Consider the following 21,677-nt stretch of genomic DNA (forward strand, 5'->3'; position numbering starts at 1 on the left):
AACTAAATAGCATACACTTAAAAAAAAAAAAAAAGTTTAATACATTCAGTACATTTGTTTCAATGTTACTGAGAAGTTACATAAATAGTATACAGAACTTTTTAGTAAAATATATATGTATTTTTTAATCAAAATTATTTTACTTGCTCAAAAATGAAACATTCAAATTAAAATAATTAAAAAGGATGCTACCATAAAAAAGAATCCTTGTCTAATTTATTTCACAGATGTTATGAAAATAAAAATATAGTCTTGTTGGCCAGCAAGTTCTATCTGAGAGCTCAGAAGGGAATACATGCAGGATTCCTGCATTTCTGTATGAAGTCTATCTTGCCATTTGTAAAATATGTGTGTTGTATATCCTACTGCTTTTACGGGAACAAGCACTCAGGAAAGTAATGCTAAGGAGTCTTCTTCAAAGTCTTCTACGTACTTCCCTGAAGGAGGGGTGAGCACCCCAAGTAATTACAATGCTGTGATAATAACTAAGTTAGGGTATAATTATCTGCTACAGACTTTTAAATGGATGGAAACAAAACAATCCCACACATGCGAAACTATATTTTATTTTCATTATGTTTCACAAGACAATATGATGCATCTTTTATGAACATTTCAAAAGACTGGAGGGTAAGAACTTAAAATTACATTCCTGATATAGCCATATTCTTTTTCTTTCTAATAACACAGTGACAGATGTGAAGGATTAACTAACTTTTTTTTGGCATTCTGTAATTCAGGTTGTGATTAAAATGATTAATTATTTCCTCTCACAGTATGGAAATATGAGTTATAAGTTAGAGGACCTTTTAGTTGATATAAAAATCCATTATGAAAGTCACTGGTGTTTAGCTTATGGAAAGTTGTTAGATTATCCTGGTTTAAGCACAGCCTGTATTAGCAGCCCTCACAGATAAAAAGGATTAGCTAAACACTAGTAAAGAGTAAATAAATCCTGAAGGCTAGTTAGGTTCTTCTACCCAGGGCTAAGATTCTCCAAGTCTGCTCAGGGGATGCGTATGCTCTTCATTTGAAACTTCATTCCACCAGGAAATATTCTACCTCAATAAAGAGACAATAGTGCAAATGTTTCATAAAAAGAAAAGAAAAGCTACATCTAAGAAGCCAGAGAGGCCATGTTTCTCTACTAGGAGAACCAAGCAGTTATTCTTCCAAGTGCAGAACCAAACATGGATTTGTTCCCCTCATGTTCCCCCATTCCTCAGAACGGAGAGAGATTCGCGGTATAGCCATGTCTGTGTGGAGGTACTTTCCAGAAGTAGCCCAATTCTCACTTTTTTCATCATGGAGAGATTCAGACTGGGGGGAAAGGATACCACTCTGAGTAGCTGTGGCAACCCAAGAGATGCCACTGCAGAAATGACAGATACTCGCCAGCTGCCATAGGCTGGTTCAGGACTTTCTGTTCTCACAGCTGCAAGATCAGATGTGAAGGCTCCCGGCCCACAGCTGCTGCCTATGTGGGGAGGCCATGCCCAAACCCCTCAATACCTGCTTCGCTCTGCTTTGACAATGGGTATGGAAGAACTAAGTGGAACAAGCTAAAATAAGGGATTCGGTTTCTTATGGCAAATCTATACTAGTCCTGTGGTTGGCAATTTTGTTGATGTGTTTGAGTTAATTGAAAGCAGTTCAGCTCCTTTCTCTTTGGATAATCTCTTTGTCTGGCTCTTCAGTAAGAAAAAAAAAAAAAAAAAAAAAAAAGCTACAGGCTGATTTACCTCAATGGAAGACTTCCCTTATATTTCTGGTTTTTAAGATATAACACTATAGTAATTGGTTTGGTTTGGCTTGTTTGTTTGTTTGTTTGTTTTTCAGAGCCAGCAAAAGACCCTGCAGCTAATCCATCCACCAAAAAAGCAGTAACACCAGGTAAAGGAGTAAAATGTTCACTTTCAGGGTATTTCTTGTATTCTTGAACCAGTTTATTGCATCATAGCACCATCTGCTGGATTATACAAAAGCCACTGTTTGAAGGGTGTTTAGTGGTGGTGATTTTTTGTTTGTTTGTTTGTTTTGTTTGTTTTTGCCTTTGTTTGTGATAATCTGTAGGTCAATTATTTGCTAAGAACAATTGAATTTTGCAGAATTTTGATAATCTCTAAAATTATCGCTGCTTTTTGTCCTCTCATAGCAGCTGTAAGGTGGCATTTTGGGTCATTCTGAAAATTCGGGTTCTTCAGAGTGCTGGTCCCACAGCAGGTTTTACAAAACTGGAATTCTAAGAAAATGAGCTTAAATATGCACTGAAAAGACAGGCAAATATTTTTAAACAAAGTAATAGCACAAATTCATATCAAATTCAAAATGGATTGTAAAAAGTACCACCTTTTATGGATTTCTGTTCTGTTCTGCTTCACAGTCATCTTAAAAAAATTCACATAGTAGATCTGCTAAATTTAATGATACTGAGTCTAATGAATAACAATCTACATATTCAGAACTTTCATTGTTTTACCAGGTTTAAAATTAACTATTAAAAAGCAGAAAGGATTCATAAGTGAAAATGTGATAGCTATAAAACTGTAATATTCTTTTAACCTAAAGTAGGACAGCTGACGTTGCAACAGGTTCAGCCAATGTTACAACAGGTTCTGTGTTGCTGAGCTGTTCCTGGTATTGGCATCACAGAAGTGCACTGTATGGGCACTGTCCCCATGGACAGCCCACTCTCCCTGTTTCTTGCCTCCAGCTGCTTCCATTGCATGTGGCTATATAAATCTATGTGGATATGTGGTGTCTTCTTTTTTTTTTTTTTTTGACTATTCTCTAGCTGTCTTTCTCTGGTTCAGACCTTTTTCAGTGATCTACCTCACAGATCACTTCCACTGAATAAGGGAATAACAACTTGCATCAGCAGGAGAGACTGGGAACTGGCCAAGGGTCAATGCCAGCCAGTAACATCTTAAATTGCCTCTACCACAAAGGGACTTGCAGCCTTGAATTGCAGTCGATATAGGTAAGCATAGGGCATAATATACAGCAGTTAACTGTGAAGCTGACCTAAGAAGTGCCATTTCCCCACAGATGCTCCCAGTGTCTGCTTTCTGTGTTTGTTTGACACCGTGTTCAGTTGTGCTAACACAACTGGGAGAATAGTGTAAACCACACCATTGCTGTGGGCTGGAATTAAAAAATATCCTAGAAATGTGTGTGTGTGGCAGGGTGTTCAGTCTGCATCACTTCACTAAATTTGGATTAACAAACTTTTATATCCGTGTACATGATAATTTCTTAAAGCATTTTTGTTGCCAAAGTGTGTTGTATAGCTAGACCCTTAGATATCCTGACACTACACTGCAGAAATCATTATGTTAGAACCATATGCTCATAATTAATTTATTCCACCTGCTTGCCTCCAATGTTTGTGTTCATTTTTGAAAAATATTCCAATGAGTCTGTTTGTTGGCAAGAACGGCGATGACAGTAATGTACTTAAGATAAAGAAAGAAGAAAAACTGGTATGGCTTTTATGGAAAAATAAAATGGGTTTGTCTGTTCCAACACATTTCTAAATATCTAGTTTGCCTTAAAAATGGTAAAGAGCAGTAGATTATTGACTTCTAGTTTATGCGTCCCCTCATCAAATACCACTGTTCTCTGAAAATTAATTTACCTCCAGAATAACTCACCATAGCGAAATATTAAATATGCTTGTTTGGCAACAACATAGCTAGACTGCTGCCTATTAGTACAGTAAATTAAATACATTATCCAATTTCATATTTCATTTTCTTCCACATATCTTATTACATCGCAACCTGTACCCTAGAATGCCTAAAGCTGAAGGTTTATTCCTATTAACAGACTGAACAGACTGAGAGCACAGCTGGTCATCTTCCACTGCTTCTACGCCACATATGTTCTTGGTCTTAAAGTCACTGGTAAAGAAATCCCTGCCTAATACATAATGAACTATTTTTATCTCCATATGGTTATATGGAGAAAGCTGAGAAAATTACTGTAGAATTTTGTAGTCTATGAAAGCTTCTGAGTCTGGAAACTGGTGGCTGCTATAGGAAACCAACCTTAATGAATATCTGTTACCAGATTTTCAAAGTGCATATTTTCAGATGTACTTTTGTCTAACTGGAAAAATTTCCTCTCTGATGCCCGCCTGAAGATGAAGACCAAAGCATTTGTCTTTAAAGAGAAGTGTAATAGTTTCACAGCTATATGCAAGTTCTGAAGGGAGAAAGACGTGTTGAAGAGGTGTTGAAGATTTTTCATGATGCCAGCCTTCTCCAGTTACTATCTTTTGATATCCCTATCCAAACCCCCTGCTGCTCTTTGCTCTCACCATGGTTTGTCACCTCCCCAGCTGTGCTGGCGGGACAAGTCTGAGAGTGACCCCACCTTACAAAACACCTGTCTAGCATTCCTCCCTTGAGGAAGGGCACAGGTTTCTTTCACAGGATTTCTTAGACCATCCCATGTGCACTGGGCCGATCTCTGAAGGCCAGGCAGCTCCCAAGCTTCTCAGAGTCTGACATGTAAGTGCTGAGCACCTGCCACATCCCACTGGTGGGCAGTTTTGATCCTCTGGTGAAAGTGGAAAGAGCTCCCACACTGTGCTGCATGTCTCCCCCCTGCAGTTGTCACTAACACATGGCCAGGTGAATGGTCCAGGTGTCAGCAGTGGCTCACAGGTGCATGGCAGCCTGATGGATCTGCTTTGGCACCAAGAGGAAAGCAAGTACAGGAAAGTGCCAAGCAGGGAACAGAGTGTGTGAAACAGGCTCAGACCATGCAGGAAGCTTTTTGGTATGAACAGAGAGGTGTTTGGGTTCCCCAGCAGGCATGGAGCATCAAAGCCACCAAGCCCCACATACTCCCTTAGCTAGGGTGAGGGCTAGGATCAGCTCATCTGTGAGTGCCTTCACTGGAACCACCAAATGTTACTCAACTTCATGTGCGTTCTCTAAGCACTGGTGACAGTGCTTTTCCCTCATGATTTTCTTGATTTAAAAATCACACTCAATTCTTTTCAACACTGTAAAAAATTAAATCCTAATTGCAGCTCAGAATTTCCCTGGAACGGTCTTGCAATTTTTAATTTAATGTTATAGTATAATTAACAGATTTTGTAGTGTCACTTAACTGTCTAATTGCTGATTTTTAATGCCTAATTTTTCCCATCTTCCTCTCCACACACAATAAATTAAAAAAAAAAAACTCATTAATTACTCCCTTTGGGTTCATAATAGAAACACTTTTTGACCATCACTTCCCCCTGAAAATCAATGAAATGTATTTTGGACTCAGAAAGAATAAAATAAGTATGACAGATGAAAGGTCTATTTCAACTGCTCAGATGTCAGCTGCATCCAATCTCTCAAACCTACTTTGTCAGTTGTACTAGAATTATTATTATTTTATTATGTCTCTTATTTTTTTTTTTCACTGGTAAGAAGGAGTTAGGAAAAAAATATATATATATAGGATTCCTTGTGAATTCCAGAAGAGTTTTCTTTTTGGTCCAGGTTAGCATAATTCTTCCTCTCTCCCACCTTAACTTTTGGGGTATTTAAATATTATATCTTCTCTCAGTTATTCGGTTTCTATCTGGTTTTAAAGGTAGAGTTACAGGCTTGGGTGTCTTTTCACATGAGGTAGAAATTATCTTCTCCCCAGTCCTCAGTAACCTGCAGAAATTGGGGCTTGGTCCTCACCTATTTGTCCCAATGAGTCTCCACTGGCATTAGCGAAGCCCAGCAGCTGACTCTTCTCCTGGTCTGCCAGGAATTCATTATACCCCCAGCAGCTAATACCTTGCTGCTATTGTGGTCCGTCACTCAACATTTTCTCAATATCCACAGAAATCTGTTAGGTGGATGTAGATAAATAACTTAAATCATTTTAGCCTACTAACATTTTCATCCCAACTCAAGCCTAAGAAGCTATTGCAGACTAAAAGGTCTTATATTGCCCTCTGGATCGTGTAAGCTGGATCATTATCCAACTCTTAATGGGAATGGAAAAATGAATTCTTGCCATATGCCGCAATAAGGGAAGAATTTTCCAGTGTTAAAAGATTTCACTTTAATACTTTGTATTCTTCATATACAGGGTTTATTTAAGTGGAGCATGAAATAGCTTATCTTACACTAAGCTTTCTAATCTGAAATCCAGTTTTTATCCTCTAGTTTTTAAAAACTTCTTGATCTAGAAAACAGGATATTTTTGCTAGTTTTGCTAAAATGATGAGATGCCCAATCTCATAGCCTGGCTGTTGCATTTGTACATTCCTTACAATATACTGCATTCATTATCATATAGTGTTAAAATAATTTCCTATACTTCTGTTCACACGAGAGTTAACAATGAATACGTGTGTACTATAATAATAATAATAATAATAAACTTGTTTCTTTGTCTATTACCAGATATTAAATGTTACAGTCTAGTTTTTGCAATGCTTCAAGGTACTGTTGTATTACTAAAACTAAAATGGCATTACTTTAAGAGCAAGGCAGGGGGAGCAAGTTAACTACAAAACAAGAAGTGGCTTGGTTCTTTAATACACGAAAGTTAACAATGGTTAGAAGAGTCAAAATAAAATGCCATTTAAAAACAATTGAGAGGTAAAAGGATTAAGTGACCACTGTTTATGGAAAAGAGCATTTTAAGGTGTTTTGTTCTGTGGCTGGCAAGATTTAATAGCCCTGAAGTTGTTTCATGATTAATTGCTCTCTCAGCAAGAATTGGGCCCAATTTCAAAGCATCTAGTATGTCTTTCAATCTCTTCTGAGTCAACAAAGCATTTAAGTACATGCTAAAGCTGTGTTGAATCCAGACTGTCGCATACAGTGTATATGATTACCTTCTCAGACGTTTGTCTTTAGGAAGTGGTACCACCTTTGCTTTGCTAGGAAGGGAATAAATGGGCCTCATCTTGCCCACTGGGGCCATTATGAAAATTACACTTACTTTACAAAGGAGCAGGAGTGAAGTCAAAAGAGGTGATGTGGACTCAAGTTTTCTGTACCATATGTGATTGTATTACATATAGATTTTACAATATTCTTGAATGTAATAGTGCTGTGTTTCTAGTGATACAAGTAGACAGAAAGTAGAAACACAATATACTCCACTGTGATGTTTCTTAGGTATGATTTTTCTCATGTCATACAGGTCTGCATCAACTACAGACTTGAATGTTTCTGTATTAAAAAGTTGCCACCTAGTATCAAAAGTACAAAGCAATCTACTATCAATCTGCAGTACTGCTTTATTCTGCAGAGTGACACAAATAATCTGATGTTTTCTCTCGTTTAACAGCTGATTGGAGTGCACAAGTTTGGAGATTTACATATTTCAAAAATAGTGGTTGCTGATTTTATTTCATGTGTGTGCTAGACTGATCTCAGAGTTTTATCAACTGTCAGATCTACACACTTCTCCTAACACCTTCTGTTGATGTCCTCCTACATAGAATATCCTGAGTTGGAAGGGACCCACAAGGATCATCAATGACACTGTCTCTTTAGATATCTTCTTTAGAAGTTGCATGTCCTAGTTACAAAAATATTTAGCCACATGCATGACCTTTGACTCATACTTTGAGAGCAAATACACCAAAGCTTTTGCTCACTGCTTCCTTCTACCCTTTTCTTTTGAGACAGTTGACATCAGTCTCCAGCTCTGAGTCAGGCACTACTGTTACAGCTCCTGTTCAAAATTCATTAACTCTGAATTACATTTATTCCTTTAGGATTTTGATGTGTTAATTTTTAGGATCTACCTGTTTTGTTAATGAATTAACTAATCTAATCTACATATTGTTTGCCTAATGACATGCAAAATCTTAAACTAGAATTTCCTTCAAAGGTTTTTTTTTCTCTTCTGAAATATTCTCATATTTTCAGTGGGTTACAGAGCTTGAAGCAGAAGTAATTCCCTTATTCCCTTGTCACAAGAAGATGCAGTATGAGTTATGACCACCATCCCTGGGTATAGTTTTGTCATAAATCAATTACAGTCATTTGACTTTTTTTTTTTTTAACCTCAAAATGAGAGAAGATTGGGAAAAACTGAATTAGTTCCATCTTGATGTAGTCTGAGAGCATGGGTACACCTGCTGCAGCTGATCCAATACTCTGTAACTTTTTGTGTTGCCTGTTGCTCCCCTTTGAGAAGTTCCACCTAGAATAACAATAGAGATGCCTCCCTAGAAGCGCTCCTGGTTCAAACAGATGTAGTTCAACACAGGATTTCTCTAAATCCAATACAGTTTCCCTCTAATTATTCAGAATTGACTGGAAATATTTATGTCTGAGCAGCTTAGTCATCTTAGTCCTCAAAAGGTTCAAAGTATCCCTCAGATCTCTATTTAAATGAAATACAGTTCAAGGTTTATCATAAGATCCTCTGGCAGACACTAACTCTATGTCTGTGCTTAAAGAATCACATCATGTTTTTAATTTACTTTTTTGCCTGGGTGCCCATGCCAGAACTCTTGAGACTAGTGAAGTTAATTTGTTCCTAAATCAAGTAGTGCTACTGATGGGCATTAAGAACTGATCTCTTCACAGGGGCTCTGTTCATAACATACAAGCATTCCAGAAAATGAGTGCTATTTTTGGGTGACACACCAGCTCTGAACATAGGCAGTTTCCTAGTCAGAATTGTAGGATTAGCCTAATTTTCTTTTTAAGGATTGTGAATCAGAAAGAGTTTTATTCCAATGGGAAATTAGGCACTGTGGTCTATGAATACATCCAGACTGTGTACTAGTTATGCTAATTCTGGCAGGACACTACAAGACCCACACCTTCCCCTTGCCACATGACAAAAATGATGCGTGTTTTCCTAGGAGTGATCAAATATATTCTACATTTACATAAGTGTGCACTTCAAATGTGCTGACTTAAGCAACCAATTTCTTTGCATGTGATTTCCATCTCCAGGGAATGTTTTTCCTTCAACTGAGAGATTTGCCAGGTTGTCAGGACAGACATCGGAAATCTGCATTCTTTCCACATCTTTCTTATGATGTGGATTCCGCTTGATTATCCTAACTTTTGCAGAAACTAACAAAGCATTTTAGACTCTGAAGAGGTAAAGTATCCATCTCCCTTCTGAGAGACATCTTCATCTTTAGGCTTCAGTACTGAAGCCTTGTGGAATTAAAATGTTTTTGTTTTGTTTTGTTTTGCTTTGTTTGTTTTTTTCTGGATTAATAAACTGGATATTCTAAAAGAATAGAATGATAGGCTCTCTTCTGACTTAAGCGTGGAAGGACAGATCTCCTCAGTTTCAAAGAAGGATCTGAAAACTGAGAATGATCCACCCTCTGAATGACCCCATCTCCTAAGAATCCTAGGGGCAGTACTCAGTGCATTTTGATCATCTTTTTTTCCTTTTCTTTTTTCTTTTTTTTTTCATCTAGCTTGCTGATGAATAAGAAAAGGTTCTTGAGACTTGAATGAATGTTTCTAGCCATCTTTATTCAAATATGACCACATAACACAGAGGATCCTATACTACTACTGTTATTCTAACTTCAAGATTTTTTGTTTGTTTGTTTGTATACACCTTTCTAGAAAAACGCAGTTTGTTGACTACTTTAGAACATAGAGGGGTTTTCCCTAAAACACCAAGGTATAACCACCTGAGCCTCTTCTCCATGACAACTTTGACAGCAAAACTGTTGTATGGTGATGTGGAAGGATCTTGAAAGCATCTAACTTGCTTTTGATGAGGACTGACCAAATCAGCCCAAATTTAAGGACTTTGGTCAATCTGATGATGTCTGTCCTAATACTAGCTTCCTCACTGAGCTTCAGTCATACAGTCAGTTCACTATCTTTATCAAACAAAATGTATGGTGGCAGTGGATTTGGCAGTGATGCAGTCAGAGAAGCAGCAGTCAAATTCAGGAAAATGAGTATTTCTGGGGAGCAACTTGAAAAATCTGGTTCAATACAAAACTTTCTCATGTGGATTATCTCAGGTCGAATAACATGACCCAGCTCATGTTGCAACCTTTCCCTTCAACAGAGGAGACTAAAGGGACCTTTTCTGTGTCTGGCTGCTTATGTTCTCAATATTCTAAGAAAGAATATCTTGGAGAGCTTTAGCACTCCAACTCAGTTGGTTTTAATTAACCAACATTATAAAAATCTAAGAGGGGAAATGACAGGCATATAGCCTATAAAACCAAGATTACAAGACTGTAAGACAAGGCTATCTTCCTACTCTCTAAGGATTTAGGTATTCAAGACACTGCCTAGAATATGACAACAGCAGTCTTTAACTAGATTCATCAAAATAATTGTGGCAAAATTAAACAAAAGCACAGAAAATGCCTTTTTCTGCGGCTACTGAGTGCAATCAAAACTGTATTGGTTATCTGACGTGGCATATACCACAGAACAACAAATCCATTTGAAATGCCATTTATTTAAATATTTTCCCAATCGGTGTATTTCCAAATTCAGTTTTTATTTTTCTGAACACTTCTTGGATATATGTGAATTAGAACATAACACAAGTGCACGCACACACACGCACACAATACTTGTGCACACAGATACACAGATTAGAATGGGATGTCAATAGTTCTCTCTTGACAGATGGCAGAAGGTCACAGTTTGTGACTGTCCATCGTGGTACTGAAGATTAAAGTGTACCACAGCAAACATGCCAACCTACATGCTTTTCAGCACTGTTGGTACTCTAGGGAAGAGTGTGGCTTGGGGAAAAGATGAGCAAAAGCAAGTTCAGGTTCTCTTCTCTCTTCCACCTGCTCCAGCAGTATCTAGGGGTGTGTCACCAAAAACACATGTATATGGCTTTAAGAGCAAGTTATACACCATTTTTCATAAAACAGAAAAAAAAATTCTTGAAAGCATCAGAGCTTATTTGATGGTGAAATATCAAAGTAAATCCAATCTCAATTCCACGCATGGCACAAATATAATTTTTTACAGAACTTTCCTGAATGAAAACATGTAAAGTCCCTCTCTTTCTCTCTCCCTCTCTCACACATGCACCCACACACACACACATCTTTATAGATAAGAACAACAAATGTCTTGGCAAATATCTAATGTGCCTACAGTTGGCAATATCCTTTCATGTGTCATACTAACTACTTGTTAGCAAATAAATAAATAATAAAAAGACATTTAAATCAAGCAATGATAATGTGAGGCAAAAAGGAAAGACAAAGAAAAGATCTAGACCTGAACTGTCCTGAAGTTTATGGCTCATGCAATGAAAGATTTCAGTTCATTCTATTAAAATACCACAGGAGGCATAACCTGAAATTTTTTATCATCTCAGATTTCCACTGAAGTTCTTGATGTCAAGTTCCATTAGTTACTATTTTTTTTTTTCCCCATGTGAAAGGATGCTATTTCAAATTGCTTCTGGAAGTAAAACTCATACAAAAGAAGCTCTATGGAATGTCCTTAACGTTTGCAGTTTAAAAAACAGGAAACAAAGCTAAATAAATAAAAAATGTTATACTTTGCAAAAATGCTTGCTGAATGTTGTTAATGTCATACTGTTCCCTGATCTCATGAGAGCTGACAGATCTTAGAATGAGAGGGAAAAATAATTGCCTCAGAATCACTAAAGTCTAATTACATTTCCTTTAGTTTCCAGGAAGCAGTCCTGAGCAAAAGCAAAACAGAAAACCCCACGAAACCAATCAAAACCTTCATTTCACAGGATGAGTCCTAAAATATCTGTATGAAATTGGATACTCTGAAGAGCACTTGCACTACACAAAACCAAAGCTGCAGCTGTTGTTATGATTAAGCTCTTTGAGTCAGACAACCCCCTGAGTCCCAAAATTCTGTCCTCTCACTTTTTCCTGTTTCCTTGGCCTATAATAGGATTGCCACCCAAGCTAGGATGCCATCATAAAAAATATAAGATTTATCTAGGTAATAAACTATTTAAAGCCAACCCACTCTTTATCTCTACCACTTACCCTTATTGCTGGGAGAATCACATTTCTGGCTCATTGCTTGGACCACATCAACCTGCTGCATGACCATCTCCACTGAATCTCATGTCATATATACAGTGTGATTGTAAATCATCAATGATAGTCTATATTATGTACATTATATACTAAACACATTAAAATGTTCTTTATATAACTATGCTAAAGCTGGGTCCCTGATTTCAGAAAACTAACCTTTGTGCTTTAAAGTGCAGACAAAATTGCTTATGAAATTGTCATGAAATTCCATCAACATTTTTGGTTAAATGGTAAAAATGAAAATCCTTTGTTGTTTGTTTGTTTTACAGAGCTCAAAACAAAACTATTTAGAAGCTACATTGTGCTTTAATATATATATAAGCTGTCTCTTCGGATAGATTTTAAAACAGAAAATAAATGAATATTTCATTCCAGAGAGAACTACATGGTTTGCTTGATACAAACTTACTAGGAGTAGGAGTATGGAGTAATGACAAATTTTGTTTAAAAACTTAGCAGCTGTAGTTTTTTCATATTTTGGGTCATCATGCTTTTTCAAATATCAATTATTTTCATAGATCTGTGTAATATTTCTTTTAGATATACACTGCATTTTGTATTAATACTGTTTATAAAATAATATTGAATGTGGATACTATTCATATTAATATGTTATCGGTCAACATATTTCATTTTCTACTGAGAAAATTTATCCCTTTTTGCTTACTCAGTTCAAGAATAAATCAAATTTAAGGACAGGTTTGATTTTAGTGAGGGTACAGCATACAGAATCACTTTGAATATGGAACTTTATATCTTGATTGTAGACTTCAAGCTGTTAAGGTACTAATATTCCTCAACTTTATACTAGAGCATTTATACAACTATTTTTCATAATAAACATGGAGAAAATATAGTCATCATATAGAAGTAAGTGATGAGCATGCAAGAATGTGTGTATTTAATAGAAGCTGCTGTTAATCTTTTTATCTGTCGGCTCAAATGTTCTTAAATTTAGGTAATGTCCCTGTGTACATCAAACTGGCACACTGGAGCTTTTACATATACTGTTTAAAAGCATGTGCAGATATCATCTTCAGATTTCAAAAGTTGATCTATTATTTTTGATATTATGAACATTGCCCATGCCTGGTAGATGTTGTTGAGTTTCTGAGAGACAAGCTCAACATTTCCCTCTTCCCTTTGGATGGCCGCCTACTCCTCTAAAAGGGTTCTGAAACAAATCCTGGCAAGATAGAAAGAGCTCTTACAGGAATTGCTATTAAAAATTTGTAAATCCCAGTCATGATATACCAGAGGGGTACAGGGCTTAGGTGGGCGAAGCTTTTCAGTTTCGGGCCCCAGACCCTTTAGTAATCAGCTTCTGTTGGCCACAGCTCCCTTCACATTGTGTATTCATGTAAAAGAGTCCGTACCCCCTCCCCTTATACCATGGCTGTAAAGCTGCGGCAGTTGTATGAGATGTTCTGCTTATTCTCCAGTCTCTATGACAAAAGGCAAGGAGCATGTCACGGATGTCTGCAGAGATACATATGGCTGGTTCACAGGCCTCCATTTAGTCTGCCATGAAGTAAAACTGCAGATATTTTAACCTGCATTACTACTAGAGTTCCCTTTAGCACCTTATGATATGGGTTAAATCTTTTGGTGTCCAATATTAGCAGTTAACCTGATCCTGTTTCCACACTGTGAAAACCACTTGGGATAAAGTGATTTATGATAACTGTAAAGGTTTTATTTTGATGTGCAGGAAGGCAGAGAAAGGCTCACCTGAACTAACACTCCAAAGCAATGTGCCACATCCAGAATCCACTAGTAAAAGGTTTTTGAAGTTTTTTTGAGGAAATTCACGGATGATACCAAATTGGGTGGAGCTGTTGACTCCTTTGAGGGTGGGTGAGGTCTTGCAAAGGAATCTGGACAAACTAGAAAGCGGGGCAACCATTGACAATACGAAGTTTAACAAGAGCAAGTGCCAGATTCTGCACCTGGGAAGGGGCAACCCTGGTTATACGTACAAACTGGGCGATGAGACATTGGAGAGCAGCCCTGCAGAAAGGGATTTGGGGATTTTGATCAACAGCAAGCTGAACATGAACCAGCAGTGTGCCTTGGTGGCCAGGAGGGCCAACTGTATCCTGGGGTACATCAGGCACGGCACTGCCAGATGGTCAAGGGAAGAGATTGTCCCACTCTGCTCTGGGCTGGTGCATCCTCACCTTGAGTACTGTGTGTAGTTTTGGGTGCCACAGTATAAGAAAGACATAAAGCTGTTAGAGAGAGTCCAAAGGAGGGCAACAAAGAGGGTAAAGGTTCTAGAGGGCAAGATATATGAGGAGCAGCTGAAGTCACTTGGTTTGTTCAGCCTGGAGGAGACTGAGGGGAGGCCTCATGGCAGCCTGCAGTTTCCTCATGAGGGGAAGTGGAGGGACTGGCACTGAGCTCTTCTCTCTGGTGACCAGCCATAGGACCTGAGGGAATGGCTTGAAGCTGCAACAGGGGAGTTTCAGTTGATATCAGGAGAAGGTTCTTCACTGACAGGGAGGTCAGGCACTGGAACAGGCTCCCCAGGGAAGGGGTCGTGGCACTGAGCATGCTGGAGTTCAAGAAGTGTTTGGACAACACTCAGACATATGGTCTGACTTTCTGGGTGGTCCTCTGGGGACCCAGCAGTTGCACTCAGTGATCCTTGAGGGTTCCTTACAACTTGGATATTCTGTGATTCTATGATTCTAACATGAAAGTGATTGTCTAGCTCAAGGAAAGAAGACATTATAAGAGGAAAGTGTACTTGACTTTTTTTTTTTTCTTTTTCAGAAACACATAGGAAAGAAAAAATGGTGGATACTGGTAAATATTATCCCTTTTTTATCTTATTTTTCAACTGTCCCAATGTTTTAAAATAATCCCTGTTATAAGTAAATATTTGGGTTTTGTTTGCTTGTTTTTACAGCCAAAACAGCAAAGAAAGAAGCAAAAGTACATGGTAAGACCTGTAAAGAACAGTAATTTCTCATTTATCTGTTTTCATTTTAAGTTAAGACAGGAATAGTTAAAGGGAGAAGAGAAGTTAAGCCAGGGATAAAGATTTATTGGTTTAATCAAATTTACTTGAGCAAATGACTGATTGTGGAGCAGCCATGCAGCTATTTTGCCTTCTGGAACAGTGATCTTATCAAATGTATGTGAGAACAATGATGGTGAGATTGTTTTATTTCAGCTTTTAAAGGTTTGTCTTTTCAGGGAGGAAGGGGCCTTGCTTGGAGATCACAGTAAACGGATAGAGAGCAAAACACAAAATAGGAACTTAAGTATTTGGAAGGGAGTAAAGAAGTAGGTTGTTCTGGTTTGGTTTTATTTCAAATACCTATGCCCACATATTTTATTCCTGTAGCTAAGTGCTTTTATTCCTGACAGGAATCTACTTCTCAAGTTTAACCAAATTTGGAAGAGCATAAAGATTTTCAACTCCTTTTACAGACAAGCTTGATGACTCACTCATCTGATGACTATTTTCTCAGATACAGATTCTGAGCAAAAAATACAGTAGACAGTCAATCTATATAAAAGAAAAAAACGAAAAAGAAAAAAAAAAGAGAAAAAAATAAAGAATCCTTCCTCTTCTATAGCATAAAAACCTGACACAATGCTTCAAAATGAGGGTATCAATAATGAGAAACAGAAATGTGGTAGCTTAATTCATTTCAATCCAATTATGAAGAATAATAAACAAATGAAACTGAAAGTTACATGTTCAAGCAATACTTCTGAAAATGGATCTTCCCCTGTACCAATACAAGAATGGTTCTTTTTCCTAAGTTATGCCTTGAGTTTTCAACAGGCTCAAAGAAAATACTCTTAACTTCCCAGGATAACTGAAATTAACAAAAGGAGATTTCTGTTGCATATCCTCCACCAATGTTTTACTTTGCAACCTGTTTTTCCTCCTTCTCTTATCACCTGAAAATAGCAAAGCCAGTGAAACTGTATGTATACTTTACCTACTGACCTTGTTTTCCATTGCTTTTAAGCTACAGGTTTATTAGTCATCTGCCATCAGACTATATATGCAAGCAACATATATGTGCCTCAGTTTTCCTCTGCATAAAAACTAATGAATGAACAGTAGTTCAACAGTAGTTCAGCCTACTCTGTGGAAATAGCTAGCACATTGACCAAGGGATGAATATGTTGGGATATTCTGTCCTGTTCTATAAAATCGATTCTAACAGGACTTTTATACATTTGCAAAAGTTATTTCCTGGAATATTTTCTTGTATTTTACAGCATCTGTGGAAACTCTGAAGTCAAAAGGTGGGTAACTTTTTTTGTTTTTAAAATTAAATTGGAAGAATGCTGGTGTTTACTCTGTTCTTAATGAAAAAGTTTCTTGTGACAAAGCTGCTAGCAGGTATGACTTATGTAGAATAAAATGGACCTTTTAAATACTAATGGATCCTTTCTTGCAGCACCTGAAAGGCCCCTTTAAAAAAAAAAATCAAGTTATCCATGGACTGACAAGCTATAATTCTCCAACTTTACCGAATTCATTTTCTAACCTTAATTCAAGCCATAAGTGTTTTTTTGGTTTGGTTTGGTTTTTTGTTTGTTTGTTTGTTTTTGTTGTTGTTTGTTTGTTTTCTGTTTGTTTGTTTTCTGAAAGGCAGAAAAGACAAGTAATTGATCTTTTATAGAGACCTGACACAAAGTAATATTTCTCTTTTTGCCAGTCCAGCTGCCACACAAAACCAGTGACTGAAGCAGTTTTCTTTACTGAGTCTAGGAATTTTTATGGAGAGGTTCAGCTTTTGCTTTGCTTTCATAATGGGGGAAGGTGGAAGATACGGGGGCAGAACTTTCTTCACCATCTGTTCCTTCCCTGAAGGCACAGGGCACTGGGACTGCTCAGAAACCTCAAGGTCTTAAATTCCATCTGAGCAAATTTAGATTGTTCATGTTAGTGTCTGAATTTTTACATATACACAGTGTAAGATATTAACTCTGAATCTTCCAGAACATTACACGTATCAGTCGTATCTTAGAAACAAGTGGAAAATGGGATGGCACATTATAAACTGTGAAAGCACTTCACTCGGAGTCCATACACAACTGTATTTATTCACATCAAAGACCACCTTGCTTTGCAAACATTCCTATTGAAACAATAGCACTACTTTTATCAACTGCTCAGACTTGTGAACAGTTTCCAAATCTGTCTGCCAAAAGTCAAAGGCAGAGAAATGAGAATTATTAGTTTTTAACACACTGCTGTCACTCAATCATCCTCTTTTACTTTAGAGTTCATTTCCAAAGAACTCATTGGAAAGCAATATAGTGTTCTGCAGTATGAGTAAGGGTTATAGAATCGCAGTCTTGGAGATTAATGTAAGGAAATCAAAGCTGATGCAGCATTCCATTTATTGGATGTTTTTAAGCTCCCTGCTTCATGGGCTAAATTCATAATGCTGTCATTGCTGTGCAGCTAATTGTATTGAGCAAAACAGAAACAAAACTAATTTAGACATTTGTTTTCTTTGTACTCCCACCAGATAAAAGGGAAAACTAAAGGGGGGGGGGGGGGGGGAGAGTATTTTGTGTGCATCTTTTTCACTTTCAGCAAATTCTAGACTGCAAAATCTGAAAATAAAGGTAGTCTTGCTGCTATGTGTGACTGAATAGTGCTTTCACCAATTGCTTGAAGCTTCTGAGCAAATCTTTTTTGAAACATTATTTTTTCTTCTGTAACAGTGTACTGTTCATTCAGTGTCAGCATTTCAACAACTATGAACCCATTTCTGCCAAACCTGTATCCATCAGGGTCTCAAAAAAAAAAAAAAAAAAAAAAAAAAAAGTGAAATGTTTGTTTCTTGCAGAATTAAGTCCATTTCTGCAAACTTGAAGTTTTCCTTGGCCACTGTTGGGAAATGTTGTCATTGGCCTTTAGAAAATGTTATTCTCGCTAACTATATTTACCCTTTTACGAAGAGCTATTTTCTTTAGGTCTTCTGTGAATTATAATTAACAGCATCTTTGAAACAACAGAGACTTTATCCATATGTTTTGTTGCAGTGAGTGGTCTCAAGTTTTTCCACTGAATAGCATATTTCATACTTTTTTAGATGAGAAGCAAACATTTGTAAATGCAATTTGTCTTCATTGTGTAACCAGTATTTTGAAGAATAGAAGAGAACCCTGCCTTATACGACTTGAATTAAGGGGTACTTCAAAGTATAAAAAATTCACAGTTCACTAAAAACAAATGGAAATTGTATGTTTCTATTACATCAGACAAGAATCGTTCCATTTTTTTCTGCTGTCAAATGAGTGGTTTCACAACTGAAAATGTTGATCTCAACCATCTTAGTTTTATCATAGGATCAGATTAATGTTGAACCTGAAATTCTTCTCCTGTATTTCAGTTAATAACAATTTAGTTTTAATTAGTCACCAAACCCCATTAAACAGAAACTGCTGATGTTAGCTCTGGAATAATTATTTCTGAAAAAAATTACTTATTAATAAGTCATTTAAATTTAACTTTTTGTTGCTGATTTTGAAACTCAAACATAGCCTGTAATTCAAGGGAAAAATGATGTTTTTATTGAAATGTTACAGCTGTTCTTTTTGCCTCTTAGTAAGAATCACATGGGGATGCTGTTGTTTTCAACTAAATTTAATTTTTTACAATGACAGAAATTCTAGCATTCTTTAGTAGCTATACCTTTCACTAAGTCTGAACAAGACCATTGTTTTTCAGTCTCTATTCACTTGTTATTTATTGCTGCTCTTTACTGACTTGTTTTCCTTTTTTTTTTTTTTTCTCCTAATATTAATGCATTTAGACTCAGCAGCTCTGTAGCTGCAGTGTGGTTTTGAATATTCAGTAGCTGTTGGCTAATATTGAAATTTTTAAGCATATTCATGGAAGGAGAACCATCCTTGCCTGAAAACAAGTGAAGTTTTTGATATAATTCTCTTCTTATGTGATGAAATTACGAATAATAATATGCTGGCATGGAAGAAGGTCTTGGCCATTCCCACTAGCTTGTATTTCTGACAAACTATCAAGCTTATAGGCAATTTTGTTGCATTCTCTCACAAAAGGCTTTGTAATGTCTTTATGGTAGGAATTTTTTTCTTTTCTCCATGCAACAGAACAGTTCCTAAATCATAATAGACACTTTCTAGGTTCATGATTGCTTGATGTTTGTGAAGTCATGACGAGGAGCTCTTGCCTCTGATGTCATGGTTCAGTGAGTTTTGTCTCCAATCAATGTTTTCTTTTAGTTTTCCTTCACATTGAGCAAACATCTCAAAACAGCTTTAAAATCAGTGACTCTTTGGAATAAATATTTCTGATATAGGTCCTAGTTATGAAAACTCCCTGTTTTGGGATAAAGATATTCTTACAGACTTGATTGTAGCCTACAACTATTAAAGATGCAGAAATATTTCACTGCTGGATTGCTCTCCTGGATGCTTTCACAACAAAATAATATTTGCTAAGTTCTTTCTTTTTTGTTTCCAAAGAGCTTATGATGGAATCAGAGGAACAATTATCATACAAACCAAGTTGATGCACATTATGCCAAGTTACTAAGGATTTTGTTGTGAAATGACAAAATATAAAGGGAGTCCAGACACCATGTAATTCATCTATTTCTTTAACTATAACTTGGTGAATAGATGGATTCCTGGCAAATTTTTACTTTTGCTTTTACATGCATCCTTTTTTTATTATTATTATTTCAAGTAGTTAATTATTTATTTTATGCCTGATGTTCTCCTTCTGAGGAGAAGATTATTCTACTTCCATGTTACTTAAGTGATACAGCTAAAGGATCAGCTTTTCATGTAGGGATTGCCTGCAAAGGGACAGACTTTTGCAGAGACTGTCTTTCAGGATTCCACTCAGAGATGTCATAACTTTGAAAATGCTTAGTAAAAGGGACAAAATCTTTAGCTACTTAGAAAACTTGTCCATGTTCTAATAGAAATGAGACAAAACCTTCATTGGAGTCTTATTCCAAAACTGATACTATGTGTATTTAAAAGGACTGTTAAAGTGACACCGATTACCTTGATAATAAAAGACCTCTCAGCATCACCAAAGCAGCTCACACCTCTGTTCTCAAAAAGCTGAGTGAATAAAGCAATGTTCTTATTCTTCTTCCAAGTATTACTATTCCATGTCCAGATGATGCTACTTGCCAGTTCCCAACAGCAACTAAAGTGCTAATCTATCTCAGCAATTTATTTACAAACACTTCCAGAAGCATTACAGCATTACTGAATGCACTGATTGACATAATACTATTAATAGTGCTAGTTGTTATTTTTAAATATTAGCTACAAGGTTGCTCAAGAATGGCTGGTTCCTTCATCATAACTGCACTCTTTGTATGCCACCTCCACACAATTTTGATGACTCTAAATACCTGTTCATCTCAGAAATTTGTATTGTTCTTCTAGGTTGATATTCAGTGTCTAGAAAATATTTTCAGTTTTTCTTCCATCAGTCTTCTGGTTTTCAGAAATTGAACAAACCAAAACTGCTTTCTTTTAGCTAAAATGACTAACATACTTTGGAGAAAACAACTGTTCTCAAGAATTCATTTTATTCTTATCACTGCTGCTGAAAATACATTTTGGAGTGCATATGGGTCTTGTTCCTAGTGCCCCTTTTCATATCTTTTTTTTTCATATTAAAATAAGCTTATTCTTTAATATTTGACAATTTCAGCAAGATTATTAAAAGCCCTGTGCTCACAGTGGCAGGGCTCAAAGCCCAGATTCACCTAAGCATGTAGGTATCTAATTTATTTCTGATTTAAGTAGCCTTGCTAATCTGGGCCTAAGTAACCTAGATGTTAATAGATTTACAATAAATATTAACTAACTTTGTTCCTCTTTGCTTTTCTGTATGTCTAATGACTGACACAATGCTAGGTACTGGAATAGAAAAGGAGTACTCACATTTTTTTCTATGGATCCAGTCAGTCATCCTTTCTATTCAGACTTGACTTTCAGGCAAACTGAAGATTACTTTCTATAAAATAAGTTACCTGAGTGTCCTGGTTTCAGTTTTACAGTGAAGTAACTGAGGTGCAATATTTCACTGTTTACATGGAGCTTGCTCACAAACACACTCCCAACCCACAGCATTCTGGGATAAACAAGAGCAAGTGGCAGGGGAATGACTGATGTGTGAGAGTTGGTCCATCCCACTCAACATTAAGCAATTCATCTGTCCATACCTGACATTTCAGTGAATCTTAGGAAAGAGTTCCTGATGAGAACAGAATATCCTTCTTCTGGCCTCAAGCCCACTTGCAGACTCTGCAGACAGCTCGTAGCATACAAACTGAGCTGGCCTGCTTAGGCCAGCATGTCCAGCAGCTTCACAAGGCTTCCCTGCTGCCTGGGCTGCAAGCTTAGTCTCAGGGTGGCCACCAGGACCTGCAAGAACAGCAAGCACACTTGGAGGTACCTTGTGAGTTCTTTGAATTCACATAATTTCTCAGTGAAGAAATAACGGTAATGGAATGTGACCCTCAGTATTTACTCTGGCTTTAAAATACAAGTTTTTAATTTACTACCACTGTGATTTTCTGTAATAAAAAACTGAGTTGAAAATATTTCTGTGCTTGTCAGGCTGATATAACAAGCTGAGTGGATGTTATGTGCTGATAACTCT

General features: G+C 36.9%; 1 protein-coding gene across 3 annotated transcripts in view; it reads left to right on the forward strand.

Annotated features, from left to right (window-relative positions):
* The window catches only part of TRDN (triadin), a 243,231-nt gene that overhangs the window by 141,731 nt on the left and 79,823 nt on the right, over positions 1-21,677 (forward strand). For all 3 annotated transcript variants that reach the window (XM_080588349.1, XM_080588347.1, XM_080588348.1), the window contains 4 exons: positions 1,840-1,893; positions 14,798-14,830; positions 14,934-14,966; positions 16,268-16,294. In XM_080588349.1, coding sequence (XP_080444475.1) covers positions 1,840-1,893; positions 14,798-14,830; positions 14,934-14,966; positions 16,268-16,294 — 147 coding nt within the window. The remainder of the gene's footprint in view (positions 1-1,839; positions 1,894-14,797; positions 14,831-14,933; positions 14,967-16,267; positions 16,295-21,677) is intronic.

This window comes from Anser brachyrhynchus (assembly GCF_964034855.1).
Source record: "Anser brachyrhynchus genome assembly, chromosome: 3".
NCBI classification, from domain to species: Eukaryota; Metazoa; Chordata; class Aves; order Anseriformes; family Anatidae; genus Anser; species Anser brachyrhynchus.